The following is a 14,255-nucleotide window of genomic DNA, read 5'->3' as shown; positions in this document are numbered from 1 at the left end:
GGGAAAGGGAGAGAAAACCTAACAAAGTCATCTCAGGGTCAGAGCCAAGTTGGCCAGTGGGGCCCTCTGTGTCATTTGTTAAAATCAGTGACTAATCCCAGCTAAGGAGCCATGATCTGTGGAGTAGAGCATCATCCAATATCAGATTAATCAATGGTTTTACCTGTAGGGGTGGTGACTCAGGGCTGAGCCGAGGGACAGGCTGAGGGTGCAGAGGCAGAAGATCCTCTCTGCAGTAGCTCAGTACCTTGTGCATTAAAGCAACTCACGGGCAGAGGGGATGTGGCTGCAGAAACTCCTGTGAGTGAGACCTGCTCAGTCTCAGCTTCCTTTCCATCCTGTGGCATTACTGCAGTGTGGATCCTTGTCCTGCAGGAACTAGACCCAAAGCAACATATTCATTTTGTTTAGGACAACTGTGAGACTGCCAGTTTGTGACACCCCAGTGAAAAGCTCTGGGTGTCCCCTTACTGCCCTTCCAGCTTATTTGTCTTTCAGAGATCTTTCTGCCACACAGCACAAAGCAGCAGGGATGGCAAGAGCTACTAAACCATCTACTTCTGTAAAACTGTGTCCGGGGTGATGGTGGGACACTGATGGTACACGTCTCCTGAGTGCAAGGACTACAGCTTTGATCCATCTAAATGAAGTGACATGGTCTTGCACTCAAATGTGTCACTCTCCCTCTGCTTCAAAAGAGCAGAAGGACAGTCTCTCCCTTTTTGCAGAGCTCTGGCAGCAGGGAAGGGGAACTTTCCTTCCCCCTCCCTGCCTGGAGCACCCTGCAGTGACCAGGGGCAGGGACAGGGCCAGACCCCCCACCCTGTGAGTTCAGAGAGCTGCAGATGGAGGTCCCAGACCTGTCTGCAGGGATGGTGCAGGCACAGCCTGATGAGCTGGGAAAGGCTTAGGCTTGGAGCTTCTTTATTATTTCCATTTTCACTCCCTCTATTTCTCTTCTATTTTATCTGATTTTAAAAGGATTTGTTTTCTTGCTTTAACAAACCTGCATTGAAGTAGTATTTAGCTGGAGTGTGACTTACTAAATAAATGGTGCTACCAGGAAGAAAATTAAACAAGCCACTTGGTAAAAGGGAAATAAATCTGGCTGCACCTCCACACTTGGCATGTGTTTGCATAAAATATATCTCTATCCTGGAAAAAGATCTAAATTAAAAACTTGGGAGCAAACACTTTCGGAACGTTCTGATCTCTATCTGTACTCCACAGCATAGGCTGTCTCTGATTTATAGCTATGAAAGTTTGAGGTGAATATTGCCTTTTGACTGTTCTTTCTATTTTTCTTTTCAATCCAAATGTCTTTTGATTCTAATAAACACCAGAAGAAATGTCCAGACTTTTGAAGATATGTTTCTTGTTGATATCAGTGAATCATGCTGAGATTATTCACAGTCAGACCTCTGAAGGTAAGACCAGAATTCCTGTCTGAGGAGTGTATCTTGGGTGGAAAAAGCTGTGTAATAAATTAGGTGCAGCACTGTTTAGTAACTAGGACCAATTCAAATTCATGGTGCTATGCCACAAAGAATTTCACCAAGACTGATTATTATTTAATAGCCTTTTATTTTCACTGCTTTTCTGTAAATTAATTTGTTCAAAACCGTATTAAATGCTTGTAAATAAATTATATATGTATATATAGTTTTGATCACTACATACAATACTTGTCCTTTTGTGTAACACAAATGATAAAACATTAAATTAACTTCTAGTAACGGGATAATCTCTTACAGATTTGCCTCCATTATTACACAAAGCTCTGGTAAGTATTTTTATTTGGTCTTTCTATTAACATTATATATTATAATCTAAAAATAATAATTTATTACATATGTTTACAATTTTTTCCATAGGAGGAAATAATAACTGGGAAATATCTGAATGGTAATGTACAAAGTTGTTCCCACTTACACTTTTAAAATTAATTAAAACTCAATATCTCACCGTAACTTTTTATGTTCCATTTTTCATGTGCAGCCCTCCTTGATATACTTAATTTTCAAAGGTAATGTATTACTCTCAACAGCTTGATTTTTCAGTATTATCTTGCACTTCAGATATGATCTGTTTCATTTCCAGAGAAACTGGGACATTATGGATAGAATGACATTGCCACATATGATTACTTTGATTTAGATCTCCTGGGAGGAGCATTTCCTCTTAACATGGAAAAAGCTGTTTTTCACAAAAGAGGAAAAAAACCCCAACATGCACAGAATGAGGCTGAGGATAAATACCTGCTGCAGTTTTCAAAGTTCTGATAATTAACTTTGTTCATATGTGTCAGAATGGCTGCTTAAGGAAATTGAGTGCAGTTCCAGCTTTCTGTCCACCTCCCTCTTTCAGTCCTAATCCCTCCATCCTCCAGCTCCTGGTGCCTTTTGAATTATTTGCTAATTTTGTCTAAATTGGAAAGAGCTGTATAAGCCTCAAAGGCCATTCCACTCCTACATATTTTGAGAAAATCAGTGGCTGTGTAAAGAAGACACTGAAATTAATGACTCTGCTGAGGGAAAGGCAGCAGACCTTCCTCCCTGGGCTTTCTACAAGCAGAGAACAGGTGTAAGGGGTGCCAGGAAACACATCCTGGAGATGGTACTAATGGCAGCACTCTGGAAAATTGAGATTATTGTGGGTCTTTGTGGAATTAGATGAAAAAAAAAAACATAACTAATTAGTTCCATTCTTCATTGAACCATGTATTTTCATTGCATTAAATAGATCAACTATTACTCTGGTTAGGCCAAAAAGCTGAATACTCGTGTCATTATGGTGTTAGTAGCACTGCTTGTTTTTCTTTTTCACTCTTGTAATATGCTATTTTCCATGTTATATTATTTTACTGGCATTTTTGGTCCTGTTTTCTGTTACAGTTCCAATGTCTGGACAGCAGATACGCTTGCAAAAGTCATGGCATATTTTCATGCCCAGGAAGTTATGTTTACTCTTAGCAGCTTCCAGGTTTGTGACATTTAAAATGCATGAAAATTTTTATTCAAAAAGGAATTTAAAAAGCAACTTATCTCTGTAGCCAAAACTAGGCAGTCAATAATAGAGGTAACTAACACATCTAGAGTCTAGCAGCTAAATAAGAATAGGGTTTTTGGTCATCTTTCCCCCCTAAGATTGCAGGAGTATGCAGGACAGAAATAATAATAACAATCTTTTTGCTTTTCCTCTGTCAGTATTTGTTGGTGGCAGTGCAAGTTAAGCAAAGGCAGCAATGAACTGCAACACAAATTCCAAACCAATTCTGAAATAATTCTGTCAGGAATTAGAAGGGATTTTACTCCAGTCTGCTGCTAATGAGCCTTACAGAGCTTTCTGTTCCAACGTTATGATTCCCCTTGGATTTTTCAAAACAGACATGAGATTGTTAACTGGTAATGCAGGTTGATGTGAGAGAGAATATTTTTGGCTTATGACCTGCTACGGACTTTTCCTCCCATCTAATTGCACATTTCCTTCCCTTTTTAAAGTAATAATAATATGCACACATACCTGATTTTTTTTTTTTAGCTCTTTAAAACTTTCATTTTCCCAACTCTGCTCTGTGAGGCAGAAAAGCTTTATTACTCTTGTTTTATGAAGTGAGAAACTGAGGCATCTTTGTTAAAAGGGTCCTTGGAGAGGACTTGTTCATGAAGCCAAGAATAGGGTTTGAAAATAACTGTCTTTCAGAATACATTTACATTATTTTTGTTTCCAGTTTGTGTGGAGAATAGTTAAGACAGTACAGGAGCTAAGCACTTAGTTCTCCTTGAGCACTTGAGTAAAAGGTGTCCCTAGAACAACAGTATGAGTTCTATATGTATTACACTTATTTTCTGTACTTCAGATGTCCATACAAAGTTACCTGAAGAACCTTTTATACCAGCCTAGGCAACTACTGTCTGAATTTCAACAACTTGATCAGCAGCAGTTCCAAACTGCAATGAAGTATCTCTTCAACAGCAAGAAGGAGCATCTTGTAAGTCCCTTTGTGCTTGTGAAAAGGAAAAGCTGCAGTCAGTGGTTTGGATAAATGGGAGAGGGACAGGCTGGGGGGCTCACAGGGGACACTGTGCAGTTATTTACCTGGCTCAGATTAGATTCCAGGAGCCCCTCTCCTTAGGTTAGACTTCATTTAATTCTTATTGTCTAAAAGTCTGCTGCCAAGTGCAAGTCATCCTTTGGATTTTTCACTGCCATCAGTAGAGAGAAACAGATCTCCAGAGAATGAATCATCTTCCTACTCTAATATCTAAGGTAGGTATGACCAGTTATTCTCAGGGAGTATGTTCTTCTTAAAAGTGACTGGAAAGAGAGCCAAGGTGACTAAGGAAGGTGAAATTAGTAATTTTGTTAATTAATTATAGGAACATGTGAGCAAACTTTTGACATTTTGGAGGGGAGGCAGCATGACATGATTTGCTGGTCTCTGTGGTGTGTTCCTGTGTGATCCATCTGAAAAGCCTCGCTCAGAGTCAGTGGGTGCCTCCCAGGGAGGATTGTCCCTGCAGAGGGGATCTCCAGTGCAGGTGGGATCACAGCCTGAGGTGTGAGAGCACTTGGATCTTCCCTGCTGCCCCTGGAAGGGCCTCCAGCCTGGGCATCGCTGAGGGGGTGGAGATTGACCTGGGAGAAAGGGAAAGCTCGTCCTCAGACACGAGGTGACTGCCCAGAGCAAACACTGTATAATCCACTGTTCAAACAGTGGAGGGGCAGCTCCTGCTGCCAAAGCACACGGATCAGGTGTGCACTGAGCACTGGGAGCCAGGGCAGCAGAGCATGAGCCCTGTCAATAAACTGTAAATCACCAGGACTGTCAGCTCTGAACAGGCTGTCCTAGACACGTGACTTGTGAGGTGGCACCTGTGCTCAGGGAATCCCCAGAGTACTGTCTGACATTGCCCCATCTTCTGGAAGGGGTGTTTGCAGTAACAGCTGCAAGAGATACTGCATGGAAAAGGTCTGTTCTAGAGATGTCTATATATTAAATTATGCATGAAATGATACCTATTCAATTCCAATATCCCTTTATTTTTCAAGTAACTAATTCTTTCATGGGAACACACACTATAATTTCAGCCATTTCGGTTATTTTTCTGTTTTTCATTTTGATTTTATAAAAAAAACTCAAGCTGGTCTCTGCCCAATGCCAGAAAGGAATTATCTGAAGTAATGCAAATGGAGTGTTTTGCAGGAATTTTTCATGTGAACAGCACCATATTCTTTGTGGAATGGTCTCTGTCAGGCCTCAAAATGAACAATGTATTGAATTAATCAACGAGATGTTCTTATAACCCTTTGTTGCTTGCAGGAAACGGGAAATATTATTCTTGATTGGGATGAGACTAGAGAGAGAATTTTTCAAAGCCCAGGAGTAAACAGGACCTTGTTCCTCGTAACACTGGATAAATGCTTCCTGGCTCTGAGTGCTTTGGACTGTGTGGATATCCTAAGCCAGGTTTTGCACGTGTCAGCGGTGAACTATCTCCAACCTGATGTCATTGGGAGCCTCCCAGACATTCTGCTGGAGGATGCTTTCAGAAACCTGTAAGCCATTTGTTTTTCAGACACAATTAATATTATGTCATATTTGCTGGTCTCAGTCTATTTTCCAGATACAGCTTCCTGCTTATGTGTTGCTGGTTATAAAATAATTTTTCCAGGTGGGTTTTTTTTTTAAAAATAAAGAGTTAACTCATTAGTGAACTAACATGCCCTTGTGTCACTTAGATCATCATTATTCAAGGACCTCTATGACAAAACCTCAGCAAATACTCAGAGAGCTCTGTATGGCTGGATGAAGCAGATTCTACAGAAATCCTACAACAGGAGTGGTATGTTATGTACAAAGTATTTTCTCTTGCTTATCATAAAAAGGTCAGCAAAGGCCTATCCATTGTATTGAATTGTTTCCCAAATTTAACACGTCTGTTTAAGAGTAGCTGTCTAGAATACCTTTTCTTCAGAATACAGTAAATGTAATATATTTGTTACTCATGACAAATAGTTCCCCAGAGATGTTTGTTCTTGTAGAATAGAATCATTCAATTGTTAATGTTGGAAAAGACCTCTAAGATCATTGAGTCCAACCAATGGACTCTTCATCTCTTCTGCACAGAGCTATATTCAGTCTTTTTCTAGTACTCTGATCTTTTCTCCCTGTGCTTTTTCTAAGACTGAAATAGGATACAGTGGTCAGGTGCTCTGCCAAGGTGTGTTGTTCACTTCTGAACATCTATTCAGACTACAAAAATAGCTCTGGCTCAGGACACATTAGCCAATGCACTGCTTAAAAACAAAAGAAATGCAGGATGTTGTGAAAGCACATGGCACTGACTTGGTCAGAAAAGGGACTAGATAAAAACACAGTTAATTAATTCTGATTGTATGCATTTTACCACATCTGTTTGCCTGGTTAATGTGCCTTGAACGGCTGTGCCACAGCTGTGCCAGCACAGGACAGGCTTCACGAGGGGGCTCTGCAGCAGCACTGAACCATCAGAGCCACTGCCTGGCTTTCACTGAACATCCCAGCAGAGCTGTCCTGTGAGCATTTTAGACTTCTGGATGTGTGTATTCATCCCCTTTTCCCTGGAAATCAAGGGCAAAATGCCCGTTTGCTTCAGTGGAGCTAAATTTGTCCCCTGGGTCTTCAGCTGTTTCAAAATATTGGGGGAAACCCATTAAGTCATAGAGAGGAAGTTGATGACACTGCTGTGTGGTGGTGTTACTGCCAGGGCATTGCTGGGGAAGCAAAGATGCAGAACTTGCCTGGTGATACTCAGCAGTCCTGGGAAAATCCCTCAGTGTCACCTTGGATTGTGTGTGGAGCATTAGTGAACTCTCAGGGTGTGGGAGATCACCCAGGGAGGGGCTGAGAGTGCCTCTCTTACCTCCTGGTTGCTGCTTCCCTGCCAAAAGCAGTGCAGGTGTGGTCAATCCACACCACAGGCCACAGCACAGAGGGCAGGACAGCAGAAGAGTCCTGCAATAGTGTGATTTATTCACTTTCTGTGTGGGTAGCACTGGGACCACCTGGGAAAGGGGTCATTTTTGGGGGATCACACCTACCACAGTTGGTACCTGCAGCTCTGTTCTGCTAAAGGCCACAGGCAACGTCCTTAAATTGTGCTTGTTTTTCTTTAACTCTTCTGTCATGTCTTTCAACTCCTGTAAGATCCCTGGTAATGGGAGGTGATATCACTTTAAAAAACAGAGGCCTGACAGGTCTGCTGGGAGCATCATCTTGTCTCAGTTAAGGAGCTTAGATCTGTGTTTTCAAAAAAAGCACTAAATGGGGTCCTTCAGCTTCTGATAGATAAAGGGTGATGTTTTTTCAGATACTGAAAACTCTTCAAAGTGCCCTGATGATTTTATTCTAACAGAGTTGTGAGTATCAGCACTGCCAAGGAATGTGTTCAGAGGTATCACACGCTGAGCCATCCAAATTATGATACCTTGGAGAAAACAGTCTGTGGCTCAGAGTCCATAAATACTTTATTTCTCAGGGATATTTGGATCTTGACTTCATTTACAATCCTTGGGAGAATGTCACTAAATGAGTGCCATTTTTTTAACTGTTATGCAGTATTCTGTATTTTTTGCCAACCTATTTCCATAGAGGTATTTGAACCATTTTTCATTTTCTCTGTTATTGCTATTGCATATTGCTGAAATAAATGGCATCATCAATAATAATATATGATATATAAAGTGTTACAAAGTATCATGCCTTCCTGATGTTCTTAAATAATATAATTGATTAGGGAAACTGAATTTAAAAAATACTGCTCCATATTTAATATTACTGGTTAAATTTTTTCTGTCCCACACTTTATCCATTTTCTATTTCGACAACATAAAACATTAATGTTTTTGTACAAGAAAATCTGAGACATTTGAAACACTATTTCATTTTCATTAAAAAATGTATGGGCTCATAAAAATGTGGTGCTAAAATGTAGCCAACAGAGGGAACCTGACTCTCTCTGCTTTTAGGATTTTTCAGATTGTTTTTGATTGTTTACCAGTAACAATATACTGGGTACAATATCTTTGAAAAGCAATAACTTTCTTAACATTGTAGTAAGTATTTATTTGTACAAAACAGACTTCAATGAATCAACTTCTTGGGTCAGTGCAGAAAGCTTATGGATTTTGGGAAGATTCATGGTCCATCTCCCATTAGAAGAAATTCTGAAAATTAGTCTCAGTGAAGTAAGTAACAAAGTGTGGTTGGATATGTCAATACAAAGTGATGTCAGCTACAAACAATATGAACACAAATGCAAACTAAAACATGAAAAAACTTTATATATTTTAATTAAAGAGAAAATACAAATGTATTATTTACAAATATTCTTTTATGTTTGGAATTTTAAAGTGCCTATAATTAATATATAATTATTTATCTGTATCAGTATTATGTGGCTTCTGCTGAAAGAGATCAATGATAGAAGCCCTCAGATTATTTGACAGTTTGGCAGAGAATTGCTCAAATCGCTCACTCAGCTTTGTCTTCAAAAATACCATGTTATCCAAATCTATCTTCTTCCTTTCTCTGCAACATGAATGGGGTCAATTAATTTAGTGTGTCAAACACAGATTTTATTGGATGCAATTGTTTCAAAATGCTGCTGCATGGTTCTGTTTGTGCTGGTCAGATCAGACTGTTCATTAGCTACGACAACGCCACAAAGCAGCTGGACACGGTGTATGATATCACACCAGAGCTTGCACAGGCTTTCCTGGAGAGGATAAACTCATCAGGATTTGATATGAGGAACACTTCAACCATCTACAGGCAAGACTGCTTTTTTCTTTCTTTTATGGCTGTGTGTGGATGGAACGAATAAGTAAGGAGAAAAGAGAGGAGCAATAAGCAATATGGCACAACTTTTCCCTTCCAGCAGGAAAATCTAGGCTGAAATCCAGCCCTGTTTAGCAACAGTGAAGAATTGCTACTTTATGATTTTTTGGAGGTGTGCCTAATTAGCTAATGCTTTGTCTCCTGCTGCACAGTGAGGAGATGCCTGTAGTATTAGTAGGAAGACGACAGCAGTATTTTTGGGAGCCGTCACATCATACAATGCAGCAGTAAAACAAACTGAGATAGCAGGACATGAGTTGTCTTGGCTGTTTGGATCACAGAAGGTGGAGTTGTTCTGTGGAAATCATGTTACAGTTAGGACTGAAGGAGGAAATCTGCAGTCCTCCAGGACTGCAGGTGGTTTTTAATTGACATGGTTGTCACCAGAGAGGTCACAAAGTGAGGAGCTGTAAAGCCTGCCCTGCTGTCCTCTTTGTCCTGCAGGGCAGACACGAGCTATGCCTAAGTATGGGTGACTGTTAGGTGTGTAAGCAGGAAACTGCATTTTCAGGGCTGTCAAACCAGCACTGAACTAACTTTAATAAAAAACCAAAACAAACTGCTCTTACTCACAAAGAGGCAGAGAGTGTGAGCTGCTGCGAGGAAGCGCCGTGCTCCACATTTACATTCACGCTGTCAGATCAGTGGATGTATTTAGTCCCAAGACACCACTGTCTGAAGTTATTTGTAGTCTCCTTGGGGGATACCTTGGAGTTTTAAACTAATGGAGAATATGCTTTATGGCTTCAGAGCTCCTGTCGTTGCTGCAGTGCAGCTCTGGCTTCCCTGAAGCATTGCTCACTGTCGGGGGTGTAAGCGAGAGGAGAATTATGCCCACGCTCTAAATTTCAGCGTCAGAAATCTTAGAAATGATTTTGTCACTCACAAGAGCTGCCACGTTCTCACAGAGGAGGGAAATGTCATGCTCCATAATCCTTAATATATTCCATTTTTACAACACACTTAGTTTATATTACTCATTTTAACCATACCGATGATTTAAATGCACTTTTACTTTTAAGAAGTAGTGTTGTTCATTGTTGCTAATCCCAAAGGAGATGAAGAGCTCTTGGTGGGTATGCAGTAATGCATTGGAAGGTAATTATTTGTTATAAAAATGCTCTTACAGATGTTTCTTTGATTTGTATGTTGGTTTGATGATGTCCCATGAATTCAGATGGGCTGCTCAAGCAATATATTGTTATATCTCTAGCAGGTTGTTATTGAGGGAATAAAGGAAATAAAAGCCTTTCTGTGCTGCAGAATTTCACTGAGTTTGTGATAGTACTGCAGCAGTGTCCAGTGTTGATTTGGACATTATGGCCCAAACTCTACCTATGCCTCTTTGAATTGCTAAAAAATGGACTGCTGCAGAAAAACTGGGCTTTTGCCACATCTTCGAGGTTCTTGTTCTGTGTAAATTATGAAAGCAAAGACTAAGATTTTGCAGGGACCCTTTCCTAAGGGTCACACCTCCTATGTCAGAAGTCAGCTAATGTGTCTCTTCTCCATAGGCTGGGTTTATTGGTTTGCTTTTATGATGACCTGGAACAGATGGATGCAGCTGTGGCCCGGGCTTTACTTCACCAAATGATTAAATGCAATCAACTGAGAGGTTTCCAGGCTGAGGTTCACAAGGTGGGTGTGGTATTTATTCTTCTTGCCTAACCTAACTCTGAAAACAGAGGAGGAGGGACTTTCTTCTTGAATAAGAGAAAAAAAGAGTGAAAAATCACTGTGATCTAAGAAATAAGGGAAAATAGTTCTCAAGGATGCAAAGAATAGAAGTCCATTTTAGGTGCTCATTCTTTTGTCATTCTATTTCCTGCTGCTCCATATTCCTTTCACAACTGTGGTTCTATTTTTGAAATTTTATGAAGTGTGTGCTCACTGAATATTTGCCAATGACTATTCCAGAGACTCCAGTTAGTGTTTTGGGTGATAGTGGAAATTGGTTCTTGGCAGGTTTTTATTTCCCATCTGCTCTTTTTGTTTGCTTTAGCTCAAATCCCAACTCCTGAACATTGCCATGCAAAACCAGACATTGAATGATACCCTTGGATCTCTGTCAGATGCTGTGGTCGGACTAACTTCAAGTCAGCTGGAATCTCTGTCACCTGAAGCAGTGCATAATGCCATTGCAACATTAAACCAAGTCTCTGGCTGGGCAAAGAGCCAAGTTATGATTTTATCCAGTAAATACCTCTCTTATGAAAAGGTACCTTGTGATAACAGCTTTCCTACCTCCTGTTTTTAAAAATGAAATGGCTTTTTCTCAACAATAACCATAGATTTTGAAAAGTTAGTGGTCTGAAAAATGTGTTTAAATCAAATAAAAACATCCAAGACTGTACCTCCCAAAGTAATTTTCTAGTGTAACAGAGAGAAGGAATGTTTGTATTTGGCAGTTGTGTATGTTATTTTGTGTATGTCACTGCCCTAAGCAGAATTTGCATGATCAGAGATCCCAGACTGTATATTCAAATACACAGTAATGGAAGGAATCAGGGTCCTGCCAAAGTTTCAGAAAAAGGACCTTCTGGGAAACTTCACACATTTGCTCTCTGGACAGACACAGAAAGTGCATCCCCAGGCAAGAAATGTATTAAGTGTTTGACAGTAATACTTTTGATTTATTTATTGACTTCTGCTTTTAAATATATCTGCTGTCCTCCAGCCAGAAAACTTCCTGTTTGTGCTGTTCTCTCTGCAGGTGTTATCATTCCATAATGTCAGTCAAATGGGTGCTTTGGTAACAGGCATCAGCACCCAGTCCCTGTACAGCATGAACCCAGGGGAGCTCTCCCAGCTTATTCGAGGCACAACATCCCAGCACTTGTCTGACTTGTCTCCTGCCCAACAACAAGGGATCCTCAGGAAGGTGATGATGAACTCCAGTGTATAGCAGGTTCTCTCTGCACAAGAGCACAGTCACCAGCTATGCAGAGCATGATTTAAAATGTTGCCACCGAATGTGTGCTTTAGCTCAGAGGTTAACATTTCCAGAGGATTTCTTCTGAACACCACGTGTGTTTGGAAGGCTCTCTCTTGCTTATTTCCGTTGCATTTTTAATACTGTCATGTTTTTCCTTTATCCTCTTAAGAGAAATATTACACAGAATAGAAAGAAGGGCAAATCCTGTAAATCTAAGCATCAGTTCTGAAATGCCATGTATTTCTGTGTTCCTCTTTTTAGATAGCTGCATCTGGAGATTTTTCTTCATCAGTCAAAGAGATACAAGGAGCTTTCTTTAAAGAAGTATCTCTTTCTGGTTTATGGAAGCAGACTGGATATAGTTCTTCAGTAATGAAAGAAAAAGAACTAAGAAGAAGCCAGGTAAAAATTCTTATGCAGTTCCCATTCCCCTGCAATTTAGTATGATGGAAGAACTGGAAAAGAAACACAGGTGAAAGGAAGGAACTGCCTCAAATATATCTTGACATAAACAACCAGAGGGATTTCAGAGCCTAGGCAGCATTATGAAACAAAACTATGGAAAGGGAAGCATTAATATGCTGAGTTTAAGTCCCCAAGATTCTGCCATGTAAATTTTCTCTTTCCAGACATTTGCATATGCAATCAGCTCTTTGACTCTGTCCAGAGAGATGAAAGTTTGGATCAGATCATCTCCAGAGGTCCCCTCAAACCCAAGTTATTCAGTGTCTGTGGGCCATGGCCAGGTTTAACATCATCCCATAACACCAGTCAGCCATGTCTTGCCTTGTGAAGAAGAAATTCAGCACTGGATGCCAAACCTCTTGTGGTTGGCCAGGCTGGATCATAAAAGTGCCTGTAGAGTACATAAGAGAGCTAAGAGTACATAAACCTTGCAGTAGTCATTGTGTCTTACAACTGGATTAACTAAACTTAACTTTAAGTATGGTGGGTTTTATTTCAGGCTTTGTATCTGTATGAATTACTGTCTAAGAAAAACTATCCTGTTGACCTTCTAAGGTATGGATTATAGTCTCCTTTGAAATGGGGTTTTAAGACTAATGTTGTCATAAGAGCAACTTCAAGGTAAACCATACGTGGTTATTTTGTACTGTCCTAAGTTTAGTCATTCCTGGATACCACAGGATAATTCACCTTCCTCATTAGAAAGGGTCTCCAAATCCAAAATCGGGCTCAAAGCATTGCAGAGGTTTGGCTATTTTAAGGCTTACTTGGTATTTTTCAATTTGTTTGCAGTTTTACTTTCAATTTAACCTTTCAATTACAAGAAACAGGAGAGAGAGGTGGCCAAGAAACTGTATCTTAGGGCAGGGTTGTGGGGAGCAAGGACTAGATCCTGCTTAAATATTCCAAAGATTGAAATTTGCTTTTCCTATCAGCACAGGACAGCTTGTGAAAGGAGTAACTTGTCAACTCATTGAAAGCATGGGCACAGACATATTTTTAAACAACTTTAAATTCTTTGAAATGAATCTTCATCTGCTTTCTCCATATCAGGTAAAACCAAAAGGACTTTGTCTAGATAAACATACTACCCAATATCCAAACTAGGTAAACTAGAATTTGGTTCATTCAATTTTCTTTTTACTTTCTTTTTTTTTTTTTTAATCTTATCTGTGTCAGCTTGTCTGTTAGCATATTTTATTTAAATCTTTTATGTGTGAATTTTTCTGTTATCATACTTCATTTTGACAATTTCATTTGCCACTTACAAATTGCAAGAAATTTCTACAGCCCTTCTGACTTGTTAATTCATGAGTAATCTGTTTGGAAATATATAGAAGTTTTGAAAACATATAAATGCTCTCATGCACCCAAATATAGGATGCTTCATCTCTGATGTCTAAAAAAAACTCTAGAAAAAGCCAAAGAAAAATACTCTCTGAAGATAATATGCACAGTTTTATGTTTGCTAATTTATATGCTGCAATAAACAAGCCATGTTTTTATTCTTCCTCAAAATTGCCAGATGTTTAAGTTCCTAAATTTTTGTTGCTTTTAGGTTAATTGTTTAGCTTGGAAGTTTTGGAAGGTCTCCAATGCATCTATTCCTCCCTTCCTCTTACTGGTGCTTCCGTGAGTTACCTCTTACTACATCTTAAGTTCTGAGCACTTTTTAAATAATCTCTTCAGTCCTAAGAAAACTGATGATTCAAAGAAATGGTAATTTATCAAAAGTGGTCACTGACTGTAGGCAAAGTCTCTGTCAAGTGAAAGTTGGTAATATTTGGTGTCTTTTAGTGTGGCCTATTTTTGTCACAATTCTGGATTTTTACACCCTAGGTTGTGAGATTTGTTTTCCTTATTTATTTAGGGTTTCTTTGAGAGTCGATATATAAGTCAAAACCACTGGGTGCTGCTGAAGCATATTGTTCTGTATGGTTAAAAACATTTCAGTGTGTTTTTAAGGCATTTTTC

At 39.6% G+C, this 14,255-nt stretch overlaps 1 protein-coding gene across 1 annotated transcript in view; it reads left to right on the top strand.

The window, feature by feature from the left end:
- The first annotated feature begins 1,348 nt into the window (after positions 1 to 1,348).
- The window catches only part of OTOA (otoancorin), a 32,614-nt gene continuing 19,707 nt past the window's right edge, over positions 1,349 to 14,255 (top strand). The window contains exons 1-17 of the mRNA XM_018067718.2: positions 1,349 to 1,427; positions 1,755 to 1,783; positions 1,875 to 1,905; positions 1,999 to 2,026; positions 2,895 to 2,982; positions 3,860 to 3,991; positions 5,324 to 5,559; positions 5,743 to 5,846; positions 8,123 to 8,229; positions 8,676 to 8,815; positions 10,396 to 10,519; positions 10,884 to 11,099; positions 11,595 to 11,762; positions 12,078 to 12,218; positions 12,781 to 12,836; positions 13,217 to 13,334; positions 13,840 to 13,913. Coding sequence (XP_017923207.1) covers positions 1,349 to 1,427; positions 1,755 to 1,783; positions 1,875 to 1,905; positions 1,999 to 2,026; positions 2,895 to 2,982; positions 3,860 to 3,991; positions 5,324 to 5,559; positions 5,743 to 5,846; positions 8,123 to 8,229; positions 8,676 to 8,815; positions 10,396 to 10,519; positions 10,884 to 11,099; positions 11,595 to 11,762; positions 12,078 to 12,218; positions 12,781 to 12,836; positions 13,217 to 13,334; positions 13,840 to 13,913 — 1,871 coding nt within the window. The remainder of the gene's footprint in view (positions 1,428 to 1,754; positions 1,784 to 1,874; positions 1,906 to 1,998; positions 2,027 to 2,894; positions 2,983 to 3,859; positions 3,992 to 5,323; positions 5,560 to 5,742; positions 5,847 to 8,122; positions 8,230 to 8,675; positions 8,816 to 10,395; positions 10,520 to 10,883; positions 11,100 to 11,594; positions 11,763 to 12,077; positions 12,219 to 12,780; positions 12,837 to 13,216; positions 13,335 to 13,839; positions 13,914 to 14,255) is intronic.

Source organism: Manacus vitellinus, unplaced genomic scaffold, assembly GCF_001715985.3.
Source record: "Manacus vitellinus isolate BGI_N305 unplaced genomic scaffold, ASM171598v3 scaffold_12_pilon, whole genome shotgun sequence".
NCBI classification, from domain to species: domain Eukaryota; kingdom Metazoa; phylum Chordata; class Aves; order Passeriformes; family Pipridae; genus Manacus; species Manacus vitellinus.
This window is presented reverse-complemented; position numbering and strand designations above follow the sequence as displayed.